Source organism: Pleurodeles waltl, chromosome 2_2, assembly GCF_031143425.1.
Source record: "Pleurodeles waltl isolate 20211129_DDA chromosome 2_2, aPleWal1.hap1.20221129, whole genome shotgun sequence".
NCBI lineage: Eukaryota > Metazoa > Chordata > Amphibia > Caudata > Salamandridae > Pleurodeles > Pleurodeles waltl.
The window spans coordinates 976,212,658-976,229,389 of record NC_090439.1 but is presented as its reverse complement, the minus strand read 5'-3'; the positions used below and the strand labels follow the sequence as shown (position 1 = coordinate 976,229,389).

Here is a 16,732-nt window from a genome sequence, read left to right as displayed (position 1 = left end):
GTCAGGGAGGGGGACGGAGTGGTTGAGACATAGAGATAAGTGCAAAGTAAAGAGAGAGGCGAGGTCGTAAGTGACAGGTAGAGACAGCTGTGGTAGAGAGAGGTGCATTGAAAGGGAGGTGAGGCAGATAGAGGGGAAGTGGAGAGAAGAGAAAGAGAGGGAGATCGAGAGGGCGAGAGAAAGAGGGAACAAGAGAGAGAGAAAGGGGGTATTTCCACAGAGACTGTTAGACATGCAGATACACATATGCAAGGGTAAGGTAGAAGAGGTGAGATGAAGTGTGGAGATGCTTGAGAGAGACAGCTTGCAGATGAAGACCCTCTGTAAAACAGTAATCCGAATTCCGTGTTGTCAGCCCAAGTGCAATGTGATCCGGCGTGGTAGAATACGTAGTATGTATGTTACTCGTCCACTTACCTAGGAGCAAAGCAAAGTATTTTGCCTAAAGAGTGCACCAGTGTTCTCGGATCGTAGAGGGCACAAGTAAAATATTGAGTATTTATTAACCATGTGCCCTCCTACCAAATATGAGATAACTTCACATGAAGCAATATTTCAATATTCAGGCTGCTTACCACTATGTCAACGGACATCAAGCACGCGCTCTCCAACGGTAAGCCACGAAGGAAGTAAGTCTCTCTGCTGTACTCCACTTACACTTGGATAAGCAAGACAAAACCACTCAGCCCAGTAACATCACTTGGGTGATGCTCCTGGAGATTACTGCTTGACTCTTAGGCTTGTTGGATTAAGGGATGAATATACATTGTCATACGTCCCGAAAGGACATAGGACTTTATGCAACAGGCAGCGGCACCAAAAGCACAAAGTTTAACTTAAGCTCAGCTGGATCGTGTCCTTCAGTGGGATTGAACTCATACTTGCAAACGCAAACTTCAAAAGAATACGCAAATCATTTCAAACTCTTAACAGAAAATGCTTTTCATAAATATACACCATCTTTACTAAAGACAGCATGCTCCACATGGAATAACTACATCACAAGAAGGTCCATATACCATGCACAATATCTATTTAAATGATCCTAAAAACAAGATCACCATCCAAAGGCTTTCAAAGGTAGATTTTTGGAATAAAGGTTTCCACTGCACCAAACCAAAATAGTGTATTGAAGCTAAGCATGGCTGCCAATTTAACAGCGCAAAAGATAGAGATAACTGGCCAGAAGTCCCAATGTTTATGAATATTATTAATATTTTCGTTTTAAGAAACCATTGTACAGCAAGACAGTTGAAGTTGTCTCAAAGTTTAGACTTAAAAAGTGTCACATAAGACCCTCATTCATCGTTTGAAAGGATTGATATGGCCATCCTTTTCACTACTTATGTGTGACTGCTCGTGATCATCTAACGGAGGTCCACACACTTGTGTTTTTTAGATGTAAGGCAATTTCAGTCAACTTTAAGCCACAAACTAATTAACAATGAATGGCACTTATTTTCCCCATATTGATTTGCAAGACCATTTGCTTTTTGGATGCATACTAAGGGCCTGATTTAGAGTTTGGCAGACAACTGGTCCTCCACAAACTGGAATTTGTCCCATCCACCCTGTTACAAGTTCCTAGGTGAATGGAATTATGCGATTTTGCAGTTGCGTCATTTTTTGCATAGTTAAGGATTTGCCACATTTCCACTAAGTCCAGCATCTGCTGCACAATCTCTAAAAAAAAATGTGTTTCTAGTTCAAACGGATCAAAAGTTACTAAAAATATGGTGTCACATGTTTCTGCGCACTGAAGGCTCTTCACAAATGTTCACTGGTCATATATCCATTTCTTATTGATGTATTTCGGTGTTAAATTGGTGCAAAGTAAAATAAAATCTTTCCTGGGCAGTGTTATCATGTGTAAAAATGACAAAATAATGAAGTAATGCTACCACAAAAAGGGCTGCATTACGCCACATAATTTGCCTTAGCTTAATGCATAATTTAGTCAACCCAGCCTTATGATCCTGTGGTTCTACTCTGCCACGTGATTCCAGTGGACCTGATTATACCCTAATGCCCTTGTAATTAGCAGAGTATCCATCTGCCAAACTCTAAATCAGGTCAGAAATGAGCTAAATGAAATCTGAACATCATATCCTCAAGAGTGAACACTGTTATTCTCTCGAAATTCTTTAGAATTTCACAAATATGTTACTCAACCTTAGAAGCAGCTACATCAGGTCAGACCTCTGGAGAAGGTACACCATCTCTTTTTTCCATTGACTTTGCTGCCCTAATTAATTAGGTCCCATCAGTTTTATCTTGGTTAACTCAAGTTACATTTCTATCCCTGCCGAGAGACTTGGTAACAAGTATGGCTCTATGAGTCCTAAAGACTCATCATCACAGCAGGGTAGACTAACTTCTCATTAATTCAAAGGTGAAATTCAAGAACTCCATCTCAACGTGATTCCAAAAATAAAAATGTATTTTCTTGCAAGCAAAAATATTAGTCCAACAGTCCGAAGAAAATAATGGTAATTTTCCACTGAGATCTTGCCTTTAGAAGTTAATTTCTATTATTCTTCGTGTTTATTTTGCAATCAGTGGCCATACATAGTCCAACAGTAGCGCTGGCACATGGAAAGTTGCATGTTCAGTTCACTAATAGCATCAACCTCACATACTAGCTCCCACCGATAGTACCAGGTTTGCTTCCTGGAAGGCCTCTATAACGCATAATTAGAACATTGGAATGTTGAGATCTCCACTGAAGACAGTGGAGCGTCTTCTGGCTTATTATGGCTGATATAAGCCTTCTGGCGGAATATTGTAATGTTTGTCTTTCTTTTTCTCCCTTTTTAATTTAGAGCATTTCACCCTTATTGTTCCAATAGCCTTAAAGACTTTCTGCTTTCAGATATACTGGTTGTTAAAGGCCCTCACCCCCCATTATAGCCTCAGGTTCAGGGCCTTTAACCATGGGCTATAAGGCTATATTAGAACATTGGAATGCTCAGTGCTCAGTTAATACAATAAAGTGGCTCAGGGCTAATAAAGACTAGCATGAACCTTCTGTTGCGACATTCTAATACTTGTCTTTCTGTTTCTCCTGTTTTAATTTATAATATTCTACCCTCAGTAGGTGGAATGTTCTAATAGCCTCATAGCCTTTGTGCTTTGGCTATACCAGTTGTTGAAGGCCATCTCCCTTGTTATGGGCCCTCGCCCATGGTTGGGGCCTATAAGTCCGGTCTGGGCCTTTAACAACCATTATAGCACCCAGCAGAAGGCTGTAATACAGCCACACCGAACGCGGGAGATCATTACGATTCATGCACAAGTAGCAGTTTTTGCTGTAATGTCTGCATCACCACAATTTGCCAAGGCTAAATATCAGCTCACATGTCTCTTGGGGGAAGATGAAAAGAAAAAACATCTTTCAACATGTTTCTCCATACAGACTCCGAATCTGATGAGTTTTCTACCCCAGTAAATATCTCACCCCCAATGAAATCAGTATTTACTGAATGTAGCACACTCTGGTCTAGGAGTTAAACTCGTTTGTGTTTATTAAGTGAACCAAGTCTCAATTCTCAACTATAGCAAAATATGTAAATGAATTACCCATGTATGCACTAACCCTTGTCTCTGTGATAAAACCCCGAGTGAATGTTTTAGTTCCAGTACAAGAATCTAGATAAACTCCCTAGTTAGACAAAATGGAAAGTCCTTTGATTACATACCAATAGCAAACAATTCGATGCCAGTGTCACGTAAACTTTTGGCAGGAGGGATGACGTCATCTTGAGATTTGCCATCGGTGATCAAAATGCCGATCTTTGGGATCCCAGGCCGCAGGCCTACTTCAGGCTTGAAGCTATTTTCCAAAATATATGTCAATGCCAAACCTAAAAAGAATGACACAATGAAAGAACATTATAATAACTTTTTTTATTATTTCAATGTTTTTTATATTCTTACTGCTTTTACTGTATTGTATGCATTGTCACTGAACTTAACGATTTTCAAATTGAAAAATAAAAAAAAATTGTGTAGTTAGGATAATAGTAAAATAACATTGTCTATTAAAAGTGTACTCATTGACAGTCTGATTTTTGTATATTGTATTTGTCTTGACACATTGATTCAAATATAATGTACCATAAAAAAAAAAAATATGTACTATTTATAGTTATTAAGAAAAATGCCTCGTTGGGCTGGTGGTTTTGAAGGCTTACTCTGGAGACCTCATTGTGGGAGGGCATGTGGCAGCCGCAGGTGGCGTTGTTGGACGGCTTCTGCGGATGGGATACCATAGGGATCTCCAGACTTGGTAATTTTTGGAGTGGGGTACCATATGAGGTCCTTTAAAGGGCTTTAAGCGGATTTTAGCATGCCTCCCTCTCTCAGTTCTTCCGATATCTACAGCTCCGAACATGCCCTTTACACCTACCGCACCATACCACATGAAGTACCAGAATACAGCCCTCTACAATGTAAGCTCCTAATGTGCCCCTGGGTAAAGCATGGGGGGGGGGGCGGATTTATTGCTCATTGGTTGTACACTCCACCACAACACTGGATGTTGAGAGAAAGAGATGGTATGTTAGGGTGAGGGAGTTGGAGGTGGTGGACTGGAGGGACGTCTGTATGGCACCCCGCACTCTGGCAATGTCTGCCAGGCTTCGCCTGGTACAATTTAAGTTCCTTCGCCAAGCCTATAAGACAGTGAGCTTGTGGCCGGCTGGCCTTCGTGACTCCCCACAATGCCAGAGGTGGTGAGCTTTGCTCAGCGATTTTGTCCACATAGTTTGGAGCTGTCCTGTCATAGAGGCCTAGTGGGCATCTCTCATGGGGACTCTCTCTGCATTGGTAGGAACTCCCATTGACTTACAGCCCGAATCGCATCCTGGGCATTATGGATGCTGCTGAGTATATGTGCCTAGGTTGTCAAACGGGACCTGGCAGACACTGGACAGCGACCACAGGCCACCCCCGAAGGTGTGGAAGGAGGGTATGGACTGGTGTGGAAAACCTGAAGAACTTATTTACAAAGTGAGAGGATGCCCCAAGAAATTCCACAACGTTTGGGGAAGATGGTGAGACTAACCCGATCGGTTAATTCGCCCTCATTGCTGCTGCTGGGTGATAGTAAGGAACGCAAACAATGTTTGCAGCTGCTACTGTATTTTAAGTCTGAAGCTGCCCGTTGTTGTTTTTGTCTGGAACGCAGTGTACACTGTTATTGTTTGATATGATGAAGCAATAGTGTTTCTCTAAAAAGGAAAATGCTAAATGAATAGCTATCTTACGCAATGTCTGACCATCTGAATTGGAAACATTGATCAACAGTCTACAAAATCAAAAGCAGAAATGCTTTGCTTATGAGAATTCCATGGGGATAACACATTTATTGGACTTTAGCTTTTGCCTGGAGGTAGGTGCGCCTAGTGCTCAGTAGCAGGTACCACCCATTGCGGAAACTCCTAAGGTGAGAAGCTGTCGTTCCTCCAAACCAAAGCTCCTGAGAGATCTGCACGGGTGCAGTCATCATAACAAATGCAGCCTCATTCCCACTGTCCACCAACTCAAAATGGTGTGTGAGTGGAATGGGCCACAAGATTAAACAGGAAAACAAGCCAAAGCTTCCAGAATATGTCTGGCTGTTTTGTTAGGGGAACTGATGGGACTCACCAACAGGCACGGCTCCTCCATTAGGGTGAAGGAGCGTCACCCCACAGATTAAAATGCTGCACAATAGAAAAATAACATTTGAATTAAATTATTTTTTTACCATTTTATTTTTCACTTCTCTCAGCTGACGCTGAGTGTCAGGGAGGGGTAGGGCAATTGCTGCTGATTGGCAGCAGAGGTGGAGCGGTGCCGATTTCAGGTTTATGTGCACATGTCATTTTAGCTGGCTGTCTTGGGAAGGCTAGCCTGACATGCGCACTTTAAACCTCTCCAACCTGAGCTGTCTTAGACAGCAGGGTGGAGAGCAGGCATAGGCACCCAGTGCCTGAAGGAGTTGGAGCAATCCTGATCCAACCAATCCTGGCACCTCTCTCATGCTACTTAACATTATCAGCATCATGAGAGCAGCGTCTGGAGTGATTAAGGGTGTTGGCTCTGAAACCACATGCTCCCCGACTGACTGAAGAATAGCGAGGAGGTCCAGAGGAGGCGAGCCAGTGGGTAAGAATATATTTTATTTTTAATTTTATGACCCACTGACAGGCACTGCGAGAAATGCTCAATGCCTCCAGCATCAACTCCAGTGGTCTCAGTGATGGTCCATTTTAAACACTGTTTATAATGAGCCATTATTGAGGGCTTTGGCGTTGATCCTATAGGTATTCTCAATGTCTCACATGGTTTGTTTGCCCCACCACTTATGTCTGCCACCAGTTGCTACCGCTCACTAAGACCTCCCTACGTGGTCCATGGAATTCCATCCACTAGCAGGGTTGGGCCACAAATGTCATCTTACCATAGGATATTCCACATGATACCCCACCCTGCCCCTCATCTAGCTGAGGGTCAATTATACAATGGTTTGGTGATCATAGGCAGAAAATAACTCCCACACATAAGGACACAGTTCAGGATTGGTAAACTGCTTCACAATGACATTTTATTGAACGGATTAAAAATGGAAACATTTGGCACTTCACCGAATACAGTGGGGTGGCAGAGAATTTATAATGACAGTAATAGACCATACGTCCCAACATATCACTTTTGCTCTGTTTCTCGCTGTGTTATTTCTAACACTCTACTTTCAATGGGCTGAAGGTTCTAATACCATTATCGCCTATCCACAGTAGACATAACAAGCATTATATGCTCTTCCCAATAGGCTCAGACTGTGGCTCAGGTCAAACAATTGAAGTTTGAAAATATAAAACTACCATATCAAGTAGGGCAAATGATAATTACATCATAGTGAAATGTCTATCTTAAGAAAGCACAGAGCAGCAGTGTGAAGAAAGGAGATTTTGCATCTACTTCTACCTTAGATTTCCAGCTTCTATGGAGTTCACAAACCTTTGCTTGTTTTGAGGCACAGGTCCTGGCAATAATCGCCAGTTCATGAGCATGCCTATAAATTAAAACCCTACAATAGGCTGATTCTTCTCCCACCATGGAAAGTCCACATGGTTAGAGTTAGAGTCAAAGTTTTGTTGCGCATAATCTTTTGCTGTTTTTTCTCCACAGAAATGTGGAGAACTGTCTTCCATTACACCTCTGTGAAAGTAAGAGGAGATGGGGCTCTCTTCTAAAATATGTCTATACTTTTACATTTTGTAGTTATACATGTTGCCATACATTTTGTGCAGTCCTGCTCGCAGCAACGATAAATGGCGGGGTGGCACACGCAGGGTGAAGGAGGGGTAGGGGGTGTAAATAAAAATTAAAGAAAAAACAAAGAAAAACACTTACTTCCTCTGCCGCTCCTCTGTCCCTCGTCGCTGCTGAAGGGACAGGCTCCCAGTCTGCCCTGTGGCCTATCCTGGAGCTGCTCAAAGCAGTGTCAGGATTCGCTCCCAGGCAGGCTGGGAGACTGCGCGCTCTCTCAAGCCCAGAAACTGTGTTGCCAGGCTGGAGAGAGCCTACTGCCCATGTGTGTTTGGCCAGCCCGAGGCGGCCGGCCAAACACACATGCGCTCTGAGGGGGAGTGCTGAACTCTTCACCCCCATGGCCTGTCACTTTAAAAGAAAAGGATAATAAACAAAGTTTATTATCCTTTTCTTTCACAGGTTTTGCAGCTGCCGCTGCTGTAAGGGCAGCGATGCTCCTCAGCCCTAATGGAGCCCCTGATTTTGTGTGATAATAAATCTGAAAATATTTTCAGAATACTCACAAAGTACGAATTGGTGTAAGGGGACAAAGCCTTTGCTGAGAATCTGAAGTTCCAAATTAGAAGGAGAAAAGCCTTCTTTACGATTACAGAGTTCAGTGCTACGTTTCAAGAAAATATGAAAAAACATGACATACCTGTTAATGTGTTTCCGCCCTTGTAAGGTAAATTCCGGACTGCATCCACCACAGCATCCTTAGTATTAAATGCATTCAGGTGCCATTCTATGCGAGGGTCGCCGCTGTACTGCGCAAGACCTAGTCAAGAAAACAGAGCATGAATTTCTATATCATGGTCATCTGTACCTCAAGCTGTTGTCACTGGTGCGCACCATTTGAAATTTAATAAGTTACTTACTAGCTGAGCCACTGAAAAGTCTTCAAAAGTAGAGCCTGTAAGGATTGCATACTTAATATGTTTGTTTTGAAGAATCAATAAACAACAATTTCTGACAATAATTAAATGTTTGAAGTTGGTGTCTTAAACGTCAGAGATTCATGAATTTGTGATCTGGATTTTATCAGTAAGAATTGAACCCCTGATGGAGAAGTGACTGGAAAATGCCACTTAAATAGTACAACTGATCTATGTATACACTCTTACCGGATATAGAAAAAAATTGACTGTGCAGTTTTTGCTGTCGATAGGGCTCGGTCTGTGTATTTCTGGTCCAATGAACTAATCTTATAGGCACCCAGCTTCTTATCCTTTCTATCTGTCATCACGTAGGCAGGGTACTCTGCTCTGCTATTTAATAACATCTGCATTGCAGTTCCTTCAAGGCGCAGTGATGATGGGGATACTGTTACCTTTAGCTCAACAACATTTAATTTCTTCAGACAACCTAACCTCTTGCCTCTTACAGGCAATAAAGAAGTTACATTAAATGTCCAAATATATCAAATGGAAACAACTAGGCCTTTATTATGAATTTTCTGTATTTTGGGGCAGCAATAGCAAGGGATTGACTCACCTATTCCAGCGGGTATTCCCACACCAAAATAATGGGATTACAAGTTATGTTACTGGATTGGAAAGGAACACACCAAGCGGCAGTGCGGGCACAATTGCCTGTGTTTTCTGAATTCCAGGTAATCCAGGGGCCCAAAGTTCATCCACTGACGGTCTGCTTAGAGCAGGTAGTAAATGAAAGCAGAGGATTTCTTTTAGTGCATGATGTGGCATGGGCAAGAGGAGCTCTGGGAGTAGATGGCTGAGCTGGGGGAGCGCTTGCTAATCCCCCAAGTGTTGCAGGAGTATGGACAGCGATGGCCTGGGTGAAATAGCTACCTGTAGCCCCAGCAGCTTGTTTGGGAGGTCTGGTTTGTCCGGGCTGGGATTACAGGGTCTAGTAAAAAGTAACTAACCTACTACAAGCATACATCAATCACCACCTAAAACACCTTTTAAAATGGGATTTCATGTCTATTCCAGGAACAGAGACTGTCCCAGTGAATATAAGGGGAGACCAACTCTGCAGTGAACATAAGGGCAGACAAATTAAAGGGAAGCAAGTTGCTCAAACACTCCATGAACTCCCTGCAACCTACAATAAAATGAACCACACGACTTTACAGAGAACACTCAGCAAATGGGCAGCGTCCAGCATAACCATATAATGGATTTGCTCTTGTCTTGTAATGTCCTATAAAAGTCTTCTCTGTCACTTATTCATGATCCCACCAGGGGTAAATACTAGAGAGTCACAAAGTTTAGTTTCATATGCACGCTGATGTCTCCCACGTTGACTTGAATGGTGAATCCGAGAGGCAATGAGCAAGCTGTTCAAACAATCAAAAAAACTGAGGGACCCACAACCACAGCAAAGTCAGACATCAGAGAATGCTAGCTGACAGAAACATCTGCTCTGCAAACAGCACAATCAAAGGTGTAAACCATTATCCAACCATGTTTAGCAAACTCCTTCCACTGATCTAATTCTACAGTCTGGTGGACCTGGCTCAGGTACTAGTAGTGGCACAGGTGGACAACTGCAACACAGACCATAAACGGCTCAACACAAATGTTATGAACAGACTGCAAAGATAACAAAATCAAGTGGCCAACCATTGCCTCATTCTCTGGAAAGACAACCATAGCCCTGAATGCTACCCACTGGCTCTCAGTAGAGCCCAGATTTAAATTCAAACCCCGTTGCAAAAAATACAAAGGTGTCTGGAACAAACGGCAAGCCTACTAACATAATTTGGCACCACAGTACATCCAAGGGCGGGCCTTCATCTTCCGGCTCAGAAAAAATCTGAAGCTAGAACTTTTCAGGCTGCCATTCTGCTGAATATTTGATATAACAGGAGAAGTGAAGGAGGAAATTCCAAATCGCGGACCACACTTCACATATGGCCAAACCCTATCTACGCTTCGCCCTTTTATGCATCTTCTACAATGGAACTTCTATCATTTCACAGTGATCTGAAGTCACTGCGAGGCAATATGTAGCACATTAAAAAACACTGACAAAAACAAATATCAAATATGATCTGGATATTTCACTCTTCTGTTGACAAACAGGTTGTACGGATCCTCTATTGTAATGCACCCCTATTCTCTGAATTCACACTCTAGATAATGCAATGGCGTATTACCAGGATTTGTATACAGGGGGTCTGTGGGCAGAGTGGTCAACAGAGGACATCACTTTACCAAGGGGTGTAATTTCCTGGGGTGCAGTGCATTACTTCTGTAAGCTAGAAAGTGGTGGAATTAATTAAGAAGTCCACAACCAGTGCACAAATCACATGAATGACCTGTCCTGGATCCCTTTGCACAGCAACATTTTGAAGAAAACTGTAGTCACTGCAGTGAATAATCTATTTTTTTCAGCCAGTACGTTCATGGCATGGAAGAAATATAGACGGTAATTCTGACCGCGGCGGGCGGCGGTAGCCGCCCGCCATGCGGTCACCGCCAAATGGCCGCTCCGCGGTCAGAAGACCGCGGAGGCCATTCTGGCTTTCCCGCTGGGCTGGCGGGCGCCCGCCAAAGGAGCGCCCGCCAGCCCAGCGGGAAAGGCCCTGCAACATGGAAGCCGGCTCCGAATGGAGCCGGCGGTGTTGCAGGGGTGCGACGGGTGCAGTTGCAACCGTCGCGATTTTCACTGTCTGCAATGCAGACAGTGAAAATCTCTCTGGGGCCCTGTTAGGGGGCCCCACGACACCCGTTCCCGCCATCCTGTTCCTGGCGGTAAAAACCGCCAGGAACAGGATGGCGGGAAGGGGGTCGGAATCTCCATGGCGGCGCTGCTTGCAGCGCCGTCATGGAGGTTCTGCCCAAGCAGGGGAAATCCGTCGGGAAACCGCTGGATCCCCTTTTCTGACCGCAGCTTTACCGCCGCGGTCAGAATGGGCAGGGAAGCACCGCCAGCCTGTTGGCGGTGCTTCCGTGGTCCTCCACCCTGGCGGTCGATGACCGCCAGGGTTGGAATGACCCCCATAGTGTCTAAGAAAAGGTGAGGGTTGTTCACAACCAGGTTTCTGTAAGGCCATGTGAAACGGTAATGCAGTTAAAACAAGAGTTTAGGCTATAATGTTTGAGAAGACAGCAGGTGTTTCACAAGCATATTCATTTCTAGGCTTTAGTAGTTCCAGGAATACAGGGATTTCAGTATTGCACTCATTCTAGACCTGAGGTAAATTCAGGGCTGCAGCCAATCTTCGGAACACCAGCCCTTACGGGTGATCATCATTTCACAGCGGCCACTAGTGCTTGAGTCGAGTAGTCATTTCTGCACTGCAGGACTTTATTCAGGACAGCAATTGTTTTAGGGTTGCAGATATTTGAGGACTGCAGTCTTTTTAGGACAGCTGCCAATTAGGGTCTGGTGTCCCTTCAAGTCTATACTTTCAGGAACATAAGTACTGCAGCATTGTAGCCACATCAGGACTAATGTTGATAAATATATGCAATAATTTCAGGAATGCGGCCAGTTCAGTATGGTAGTAATTTCAGGTGTAGGATCACTTCACACCCAAAGTAAACAGAGTATAGTTGTGACTTCAGGACTGTGGTCATTGCAGGTCTGGTTGGCTAGCTACGGAGAATTAAATGGGAGGGCCTAACAAGGGTTTGGCCACTGGACGTCTTTTATCATACAGCACATAATAAATTGAAGGAATGAGACTCTTAATTATGGTGCGTCTCTGGCTTCAAGAGACAACGAAGAAATCCAACTGTTCAGAGTTTTTCTGAAATACAATTTAAGCTATACTTTTTTATTAATTTCCAACACAAAAAGTCAATTGCCTGTTTTCAAAATGTAGACAATGGAGCAGGGGCAAAGAGCACATGTACAATCGCATAGCAGCAAATACTGCCTGCTTTGGAGGTTTTCCACCAAGGTCATAATCAGGCCCCTAGACTTTGATGACAAGTTAGAGATCAAAGCCCATCTGACCTCGATATTTTCTGCCCAAAATGAACGCGGGGTGTAAAGCTTTATTTTCCTTGCCATTAGTGAAAGAGGCTTTCTTTAATTTAACTTTCATTTGTTATTTCTGGCATTCCCACTTTTGTTGGCGTATATGAAGGAAATTGCCTAACCAGGGCCTCAGTTTCTAAAATGGACTGTTTATTTTCCACTCAAACGTGGCTGGAATCCCACTAACATTCCTGCATCTCTTGGCCAAACACATAAATGAACTGTGCACAGTGTTTATGTCTCATTGTAAGAGGCATGCAGGTACACATACTTCTATCATTTTCCACTTATAATGCCCCTGGATTTTACTTCAGGGATTGCACTGAATGTGAAGAAAGGACCTAGCAAGTATTAAGCAATGGAGGATGAGGAGTAACAAAGACCACGAGGGACATTCGCTGCAATGCAGGATTGAAGAAATGTGTGCCTTTGGCAAAATCTCAGTAAACATGCTGAGAAGGATGATTGTAACTATATATAACGTGTCTAGGCAGGAACTTATCTTACGTGGCCACATGTTAAAGTAATCCCTCTTTACCCTGGCATCATTAACTTTACTCATTTTCTCTACATTTACTGACTTCCTGACAGCCAGCTAAAATGTATAAAGATAAAAATTATCAGCAGTTTATACTGGGGGTGTTGTTGACTGAAGAACCGGGAGATGTAACGCTTAGGGCCTGATTAAGAGTTTATATGTTATTTATCGCACCTGATTACAAAAACACACCTCTTATGAGTAGTTGGGAAATAACATGCGGATTCTGGTGTTTAACGCACTAAATGAAAATCCCATGGGACGGAAAATGCCAGATGACTTTCCCACAACAAATTCTGACAGGTTTGACCTGCTGAAAGTTAATGACAATTGAGGTATTTAACTCATCCGCTAGTTATCGGACGTATTAAATACAGCCAAATTAGTAATTCCAACCTGCGCATAAATAGGGTTTTGCACACAGGTAGGACTTTAATGAGCCACTTATAACCAAGCCCTTAGTGCCCTTAATGTAAGCTTTACCACCTATTCAAATTGTCTTGTCTTGTGAAAATTATTTTATTCTGCCCCACCCACTGCCTCAGTTCCCCTCAGCCCAATTTTAAACACTAAACAAGTTACAAATGCTAATATTGATCACTATATTAACAACAGTGAGGTGCAATGAAGTGTTTTCAATAATACTGGTCTGACCACACAATACTTACCAATTCTTGTTTTATCACTTCCCACATTGAATGCAGAAACCAGGCCTTCTAAGAAATTTCGAACCAGTCTGAAGTTGAATCTCCCAATGCTCCATGAACCGTCCACCAAGATAACAATATCGGCGATTGCCGGCGTTTTGCACGTGAACTGGTTTTCTGCAAATCACAAAAACAGAACAGGATTGTAAGCAGACTGCAAAAACTGGGCTGACCTAGCAATGTTCAGGTGTACATCAGATAGGAATTAGCATTACTTGCTGTTGTGCAACTATGATACAAAGTAGCACAATATTGAATATAAGCTCAAACCTTGTGTTCTCAAGGGCATCATGTATGCACAGTATCACAGACACACACAATATAACACTTTAACAACTGGCCATATATAGCCAACTAGTATGTGACTTGTACATTGCAATTCCCATTTCATTACAAAGCAAAACTTTTCCATTTGAATGTTTGTCATGCTCGAAATTTCAAGACATCAGTATGCTTGACGCAAAAAAAGACGATTCACTCTGTGTGCTGAAATAATACTTTATTTAACACGCATAGTACAGGCATTTAGTTTCTCTAAAATACATTTTGGCATAACCAGCTGTCAATCATAAGTGAACATGTTCTAGTTTTCTATTCTATCTAAAAGAACTCTATTTTTATTAAAGAAAGAGAATTCTCTCTGTAATAAAAGTCCCTTCATATTCATTCATATAGAGGAAAGGTCATTAAGACCAGGAAAACCTGTGCTTTGAACTGGGGCATCTGAACTTCCTTTGCAAAGGACAATAGCAGACATAAAACCACCACAGATACTATTTCTGCATGCCATTATTCCTTTAAAAATGCCTTAAAAAACACCTTAGTCTAAATGGGGTTTTTGGTATGAACTTAATGCAAGGTGTGCCACATGCAGGGGCTACTCTTTTCCAAAGTTCTTCACATTGTTTGCATATAATTTCAATTCTTGGGAGATGTCATAACTTGGACACATTAAGGTATCCAATGACCAGACCCGTCCGTATGATGAAGTGATTGCATTATCGCTGATTTAGGAACTCTGGTGCAAATTCAGAAAAGAAACAATGTTGATAGAGGTGGGTTTTATTTTTATGATTTTTGCAAAGGCATTTTTTTCTTAAAATACACTAAAAGTGCACAGCCTACATACATATATCCATGAAAATCATACATTTTCATGTACTCCCTCTCCCAACACCCACACAGGGGAGGAGTTTTATGCAGGTGGAAAACCAAGGCCCATATTTATACTTTTTTTATCGCCGCATTTGCGTCATTTTTTGACGCAAGAGCGGCACAAACTTACAAAATACAATTGTATTTTGTAAGTTTGCGCCTCTTTTGCGTTATAAAGCGTCGCAAATGCGGCACTAAAAAAGTATAAATATGGGCCCAAGTCTGTTAAAGGTTACGGTTAGGATGCGAGTGTACCTTATTTTTTTCAATCATGGGAAAACGTTTGCGTGAAGTTGAGGCACAACGTGACCTGTAGTTCTCAGGGTTTTGCTCCTAAGCCTGTTCTTGCTTCTGCCTCTTTGTGCGATATTGTACCACTTTCTGACTTAAACACTGAGTTTAGGCAATTAAAAGCATTCTTCTTGGAATCCTTCCCTCTCAATAGGTTTTATAACTATTTTATAACTATGGCAGTTACCAACTTTGGAACGTCCCATAGTCCCCTTCTAGATTTATGGTCTTTGGGGAATTTTCTTAAGCACATTGTGTTCTCCGACATTCAGGCTCAGATTTACTTGATCTTGTGTTAGGGTTGTTGTCCCTTATGTGGCACAGCCCCGAGGCAAAATATTTTGTGCCCTTCACTACATTCACTAAGGCAAGCAAAGTCAGTTTGCGTGGCTTTGCATGGTTTAGTAAATATAAAGTCATGCAAGGCAGCGCCTCGAGGCATAACAAGGGGATATATCTTCCTTTCTCTTTGTGACTTCCTCTTTCCAGGTGCGCTGCATCCTGCAGCACACGTAGAGAGTGGAATATGCATCTACGGTGTTCCTTCCTGCACAAAGACAATCATGCTGTAACACAGGCACCCTTGCACTATGGTGCAAGGGTGTCTACATGCCTCTAGGCAGCACACATAGCACCAGTGCAGGGAGAGAACAGAAATGCTCCATATCTTTGTAAGGATGGAGCCTGCCTGCGCTCTGCCTTTCATGCAGTGCAGTGCAGCGAGTTCCCGTGCCCACCGCGCTGTGGGAAATAATAATAAATGTGCTCCTCAATTCCTGCATCTGGCTGGGGTGAGCTCTAGATATCCGCGATTATATTTTATATATAATTATAATAAAAGTTGATTGGTTTGTTCTATTTGCATAAGCCAACGTTTTGCAGGGATCTTTCAGAGAGGTAAAACCAAAGGTAACATGTTTCGGCTAACACTGTTGTTTTTTGCTATCGTAGGAGTTACAGACTCTAGGACAGCCGGAAAGAGGCCCACCAACATTTGGGATTGTTCTATGTAGTTTATCAAAAGACAAAAAGAAGAAAAACCTCTAAGCAAAAAAATGTACGAAACAAGGGCAATGAAAACAAAAATTTCCTTAAGGAAATAGGGAAATTCAAATGAATTCCCAAAAATTATATATGAATATCAAGCCTGTTCCAATAAAGTCTTGGAGAAATTACATGAGCTGTCAGCTTGCAAAAGCCCAGAACCAATGCTCTTTGCAATCCTTAGTTAAGTCGGAATACAGAGCGAGAGAACCACAGCTCCTGTACAATAACCTGGAGACTTGAAGAACAGTCCATCTGCCTTTTCTTTGTTCAGTGAAGCAGTCTGCGTATAAAGCGCATAGAAATCTGAAATAATGACCCAAAAAGGAGTTTTGAAATTTTTTGATACCTATAAAAATGCTAACACAACCAACCAGGGAAGATGCTAAATTTGAAACCTATAATCTGCACTGGTCTTACAATGTATGGAGCTAGTATTATTTAAAGGGATAATAAAAAAGATAATAGTAAAATGGGTATTAAAATCTTTCTCAATGGCATTGAATCCAACATTTTTTACATTATCAGTGGCTCATCAAATGATGAGGTTATTCCCAGAGAAGTAGTTGTAAAACTAGTCTTCTAGATATTGGTTCAGGTCTGCTTTATGCACTGGAACTAAAGCAATTTAATTGAAAAAAGAGCAACTGGCAGCCCATTGACACAAAGCTTCATATAAGCGACAGGATGGTTAGGTTTTTATTATGAGATGTCAATTTCAACAAAATACAAACTCAGAGCTGCA

The 16,732-nt window shown here is 42.3% G+C and overlaps 1 protein-coding gene across 3 annotated transcripts in view; it reads right to left on the bottom strand.

Annotated features, from left to right (window-relative positions):
• Positions 1-16,732, bottom strand: part of COL14A1 (collagen type XIV alpha 1 chain) — a 443,381-nt gene that overhangs the window by 250,225 nt on the left and 176,424 nt on the right. For all 3 annotated transcript variants that reach the window (XM_069220679.1, XM_069220680.1, XM_069220681.1), the window contains 3 exons: positions 13,459-13,614; positions 7,955-8,074; positions 3,699-3,863 (listed from right to left, as the gene is read on the bottom strand). In XM_069220679.1, the coding sequence (XP_069076780.1) occupies positions 3,699-3,863; positions 7,955-8,074; positions 13,459-13,614 (441 nt within the window). The remainder of the gene's footprint in view (positions 1-3,698; positions 3,864-7,954; positions 8,075-13,458; positions 13,615-16,732) is intronic.